A 6,000-nucleotide genomic window follows, 5' to 3' on the forward strand; every position below is an offset into this window, starting at 1 on the left:
TATGAGATTTTCAATATCAAAGTTAATTCAGAAATCAGAAAATGATTTTGAGATTTCAGAGCGCGGTTTTCGTGTTTATTTTTGGTTTTCAAGGTTGATTATGATATTTTGGAACCAACTTTCGGCCAGATTTCAGGATAATACAGCGGTTTTCAAGATTACTAAAATCATTTTTCTCTGGCGAGAGAACACCATTAGAAATTTAAATCAAAGAATATAAAGCCCCAGGAATGGAAGGTGTAGCTCCGTCTAGTGGAACTTTTGCGCCTCTCGTTTTTAAAGAGAGACTGGGTTGCAGTAACCGTTTCCGGTTACTCTGATTTGCTTTGCCGGAAGTTTATATGGCAACCAAAACACGCGGCCAATAATATCAATCCTTCCATTCCTGGGGCTTTATATTTAAATTGGGGCCAAACAAGTGATCAACCACCCATCTTTAAATGCCTAACAATTCAACCAATTATACAAAAGGAATATTAATATAAAGCAATGAATCAATACAATAAAAGCAGATTAACTAAATAAAAAGATAAATGAAAAATTATTTTGGTATTACACAGTAACACAGACAACCAATAAAACAGGACTCGTAGAGTATAAAATATAGCAAATTAAAAAGTTAGTAACCACCATTAAAAATTATAAAAACTAAACTCAACCAGTAACATAAATGTTCAAAAGTTCAAAAACAATAAAAATATGCACTGTGGTTAAAATTAAAACGAAAGTTTATTCGACATGGAAAATCAAGAACAACGGTAACGAGAAGAAAATTAAATTTATAGCCTGTCATTGTCTAGGGGTTAAGGTTATATAATAAAATGATTAATATTTAAATTGTTACATTGAAGAAATAAAATAAATGGTTATAGAAGGCTTTAATTAATTATAATAAAAATATAAAGGCTGGTCTGGCCACAATTAAAAATATTCACAAACAAATTATTATACATGTATACAATGAAAAGAATATATTTACAAACGATAAAGGTCCATGGCGTCCCAACGTCCACCGGCCGAAATTAGGCGATAGCATAAATTGCAAGGAATACTGGGTAAAATTTCTTTCGGGAAACATTTGAGCGCCATCAAACGGTAGAAACGTTAAACAAATCTTTAAAAGTTTAATTTTTAAAGAAAGTCATACTTAAAATTTTGTGGTATGTTATGTTTCTAAATATTTATACTTTTTTAATAGAAAAAATATTAATTTATTTAAATTAATTTAATATTATTGTGATAGTGTTGTTAATTCTCCGACTAGAAAATTGTATACAAAATTAAATTCCTAGACTAGAACACGTTTTTAACCTAGGCTTAGTGAAGAAGCCCTTATGTTTGGACCACGGCCAACCTCGATCGCGGAAACGCGTTATAGAAGTTGGCAGTGCTATGACGAATTTCCGGGAACATTTTAACAAGTTAGCTAAGATCAAAACAATTTATGTTATCGCCTATTCTCTCGGGTCGGAGGCTTTAACTCCTGCGAAGGTTATTGCAAAATCAGGTGCAACCTCCTTCCCGGCGGAGAAAGTTTTGGACAACGGAAAACCCGCGAGAGTAAAATACGTTACAATGCTACTAATTCCAAGACCGATTCGAAAAATCTCCTATAGGACCGTGAGATTCTACTACTGAATTTTGTACGCGAGTGCTTACATCGAGGGGTCGGACATTTGTACAAAATCCCGTACACTTCTCAAGAAATCTCCGACGAAATCGCGAAATCTCTGACCAAATTTCAAAATCTCTGACGAAATCGCAAAATCTTATGAAATCTTGAAATCTTTGACGAAATCTTATGAAATCTTGAAATCTTTCACGAAATCGCGAAATCTCTGACGAAATCGCAAAATCTCTGACAAAGTCGCGAAATCTTATGAAATCTTGAAATCTTTGACGAAGTCGCGAAATCTGATGAAATCGCGAAATCTTTGACGAAGTCGCGAAATCTGATGAAATCGCGAAATCTTTGACGAAGTCGCGAAATCTCTAATAAATCGCGAAATCTTATGAAATCGCGAAATCTCTGACGAAGCCACGAAATCTGATGAAATCGCGAAATCACAGAGATTTCGAAATCCCGTACGCTTTTTTTTGGGAATGTCCGACCCATCGGCTTACATGGTTTTAAAAACACGCGCCCACGCTTATCCTTTAGAGCGCGTGCTAAATACACCTTTTTGGTTTATTTTTCACGCATGCTCACAATGAGAAATGTTTCGTAGAAGCAGACGACTACCAGTCTACCATGGATAACAACGGGGATTTGGTTAAGTTAAATATTAAGAAATTGAAAGTTTTAAGCACGAATATGGGAATTAAATTTAAAACTAAATGGAAAAAAAGCGATTATATTGACGAAATATTGAAAAAAACACGGGAGAACGAATCAAGCGGGAACCTTTTGTCGAGCTTCGATAGCCTAGAAAACTTAACACTTGGTGAAAATGTGTGCTTTAAAATTCGGTCGGATTCGGAGGATAGCAGTAACATTAGTAAACAAGTTAAGGAAGGCAATATATTAGAAAAACTAGAGGAGACAATTAAGTTTTTTCAAAGCTGTGATAATTGCATGGGTGATAAAACAATAGACTGCTTCTGCAAAAGGAAGGCTTCCACTCTTATAGCAAAACCTTCAAAAAAGAAAAAGTCAGAACTTTTGTTAGGTAATGGAATACACAAATGGTTTCAAGGTAAGTTAAATGTAATTAATAATTATTGATTGATTAACTGAATAATTTATAATTTTCTTCTCTTTCTGATTAACAGATTTATGTGGAAAAGATGCTCCCCAGCCAGACCAGATTTTAAACTGGAAGTCACGTCCTCATCCTTCTATTATTCCAGTTATTTCATCTACTGAAATTTACGTTTATATGGTACAACAAAAATCTGTAATTGACAACGCTAGCAAAAAAGATTTCAAAGGTTTTGAGAAAGCGGTGGCCCATCATCAAGCAAAAGACATTATCGGAGGGTTAGAAACTAGTCTCGTAAGTGATCCACAGCGATTAAAACAACATATTTTGGAACTTCAGAAAATTTATCCTAAGACAGGGGCCATGCACTTTTGGAATTTTGATGACGCGGAAATCGATACACCAAATGCGAGTCTAGAAGTGGAAGTAGAAACCACAGTTCAACAAGATGAAGTTCAAAACACAAGCCAACTTCTAATTGACCACCTAAATCAATGTTTATAATCCTAGTAAGTTAACTATTTAGTGCTTTAGATAACCTGCATTTGAACTGACGTTAGTTTAACCAATTCTGAATTCTAGCTTTTATATATCGAGACATAAAAGAAAATGTTCGAGACCTTTTTGTAAGAAATCAGGTCATAAGTCAAGAACTGGTAGATTTGATTGAAAATGCAACTAAAGAGCAGTCAAGCAACAACTTGTGGAAATCTTTAAGGCGTGGGAGGATTACTAGTTCTATATTTGGACAAATATTAGCTTGCCGAGAAAAGAAATTTATTACGTCACTAGTCGATTCCATCTTAAACCCATCAAAATAACCCAATTAAATTAGACCGGTATGTATTATTTAATCCAAAGATTATTCGGTTTACTTCTATCTCTGTCTGGCCATTTGCTGATACTTGTATGGTAGATTTGTATTAAAATAGTCTGGTTTTTTCTTTTTAACTCTTATAGTTATGCCAGATTGCCTCCTTCAATATTAAGAGGTAGAATATTGGAGCCCATAGCGAGGGCTGCATATGAAAAGAAATTTCATTTTACTGTGGAAGCAAGTGGACTATCTTTAATGTCAGAATACTCATTCATTGGGGCAAGCGGTGATGGAATTGTAACAGATCCTGATGTAACTTCAAAGGGAGTCTTGGAAATCAAGGCACCAAGCTCGGTAAAGGGCACGGATATTTCAAAAATGAAAATATCAATGATAGTTGACAGCTTTCCATCATTTTGCCTCAAGAAAGTAAATGGAGAAATAATGTTGGTGCTCAAGTACAGGGTGAAATGGCAGTTAAAAATATGGAATGGGCCGATTTTGTGCTTTACAATGAGTCTTTGGAAGATGGACTTTTTAAAGAAAGAATATTATTTTACAAACTATTTTGGGAAACGAAACTTTTACCTAAAATTTTGCACTTTTATACCAAGTACATAGTTCCTTTCTCATAAATGAATTATAAAATTAATTAGTTTTAAAATTATATTTTATTCATGAAGAGTTGAAAAGATAAAAAATTTAAACAAGTTTGGAAAATGCATTAAGAAATGTTCGTAAAACCGGTGTTGGGCATTTTTGAGCGGTATTTGAGCGCTAATGTAAAAAAGGCATTAATGCCTTTTTTACATTAGCGCTCAAATACCGCTCAAAAAATGCCCAACACTGCCTAAAACTAGTCTTTATGAATAAAGTCATAAAGAATATTTAAACAAGTGGTTCATAAATGTTTGTTAAGTACGAACACACAGAAAAAATATCATTTGACAATTTCGCCAATGTTATAGGCATAGTTCCATCAAATATATGAAATTTTTTAATCCTTGCAATAGCCCTTTCAACGTGAATTATTAGTTCAGCAATTCTTCTAGTTTCAATAACTTCGCTTTCAGAAAATTGAGACTTATCTTTGAGGAAAGGTGGTATATTTAATCCACACTTTTTTTCTTTCAGAAGGTCTTCAATCAAAAAGCCTTTGTCAGCCATAACATTGTCACCCTCATCTAATAGCAATATAAGGTTTGATTCTTTCGTTATAATTTTGTCGGACACTCTGCCACCCCAGGCTTCAGATACGAAAGATATCACACCTCCAGGAGTAATTCCAACTAAATATTTCAAAGTGTTATGGCTTTTATTACTAGAAAAGGTTTGATTTTGGGTTGCTAAAGATTTTGGTCGTTCTAAAAATATTTCTGAACAGTCTATGATTATTCTGGTATTTGGATATTTCAAGAAACACTGGGGCATGTATTTGTCAACCAAAGCTCTTGTCGGGAAAGGGAAGAGTTCACATAATTCCAACTTCATTAACTTTATCCAAGTAGCAAATATATGGGAAAACGTTGTAATTGAAATTTCGAACCGGTCAGCAATGTCTTGATGAAAAAGTCCAACTTTCAAACGCATCATTACAGCAAGAAATTGATCTATTAGAGGTAATTTTCTCCTTTTCTGAGTTGAGTGACCAGTCTTTGCTCCCCAATATGTCATCCGTTCTGCTTTTGGCTGTAAAAATCTGAAATTTACAGATATAAGTATTCTGAAATTAATTTATGATTTAGCCCGGGTTCGATCCCAGCTTGTGGCACTGGGTGAAAACCTGGGAACCACTCCTGCGTAGAGCTTGCAAAATCTCACCCCATCTGTTAAAGGGGTTTCCCCCCCCCCCCCCGAGTACTTCAGTTTTTCCTTTCCATCAAACCTTACGGAGGTTTTAAAGCAATAGTTAGTGTAGGGGCGTTAGCAGTTAGCTGTGGCAGGGCTAGCCACCACCCTCTCACTCTGTTTATTATTAATATTAAAATTTAAGACTTACGAGAAAAGCCACATAAAAACAGCAAAAGATGGTAATCCGGTATAAAATCTTGTCATGTCATCATTGTTTTTGATTTTATCTGCTCCCCATATTTTCTTCTTCATCTCTTCTTTCAGTACTTTTATTTCCTTTCGCAAAGTCCTGTTCTCAACTTCTAGGTCAATGTAATCAGTTTGAGTTCCCGTAGTAGAAAATTTTACTGGGAAAGACTCCTCTTGTAAGGATGTTTCAGATGAAGCTTGGAGTGTTGACATTTCAACGGTTGTATCAACTTTATCTTGTGTACAGATGCGTAGGTTTTCTATTTCTGTAGATTTATCATATATATTAAAATCTTCAAAGCTTATATCTCTAAAAGTATAGCTATGGAACTGTAGTGAAGTATTAAGTCGTTGCTGAAGAGTCAATGTATTTACAAATGTTTCATAATATTCATCCTAGGAAAAAAAGTATCATTAGAAATTTTGGTGACTGACAAGGGT

The 6,000-nt window shown here is 34.5% G+C and overlaps 1 protein-coding gene across 1 annotated transcript; it reads right to left on the minus strand.

Annotated features, from left to right (window-relative positions):
• Positions 1–4,407: 4,407 nt before the first annotated feature.
• Positions 4,408–5,772, minus strand: LOC149959530 (uncharacterized). Its single transcript, XM_090167372.1, has 2 exons — positions 5,519–5,772; positions 4,408–5,218 (listed from the first exon to the last, which is right to left on the minus strand). The coding sequence occupies exons 1-2, from the start codon at positions 5,770–5,772 to the stop codon at positions 4,408–4,410; spliced, it is 1,065 nt and encodes a 354-aa protein (XP_090023498.1).
• Positions 5,773–6,000: the final 228 nt, after the last annotated feature.

Source organism: Leiobunum rupestre, chromosome 2 (assembly GCF_980474605.1).
Source record: "Leiobunum rupestre chromosome 2, qqLeiRupe1.1.hap1, whole genome shotgun sequence".
Lineage (NCBI taxonomy): Eukaryota > Metazoa > Arthropoda > Arachnida > Opiliones > Sclerosomatidae > Leiobunum > Leiobunum rupestre.

What these genes read in the sequence shown, in the direction of transcription:
- LOC149959530 (XM_090167372.1), bottom strand. Translation starts at nt 5,772, where the DNA reads ATGTCAACACTCCAAGCTTCATCTGAAACATCCTTACAAGAGGAGTCT. An exon ending in GTTTTTATGTGGCTTTTCTC is followed by an intron (nt 5,219 to 5,518) that starts GTAAGTCTTAAA and finishes TGTAAATTTCAG; the next exon opens with ATTTTTACAGCCAAAAGCAG.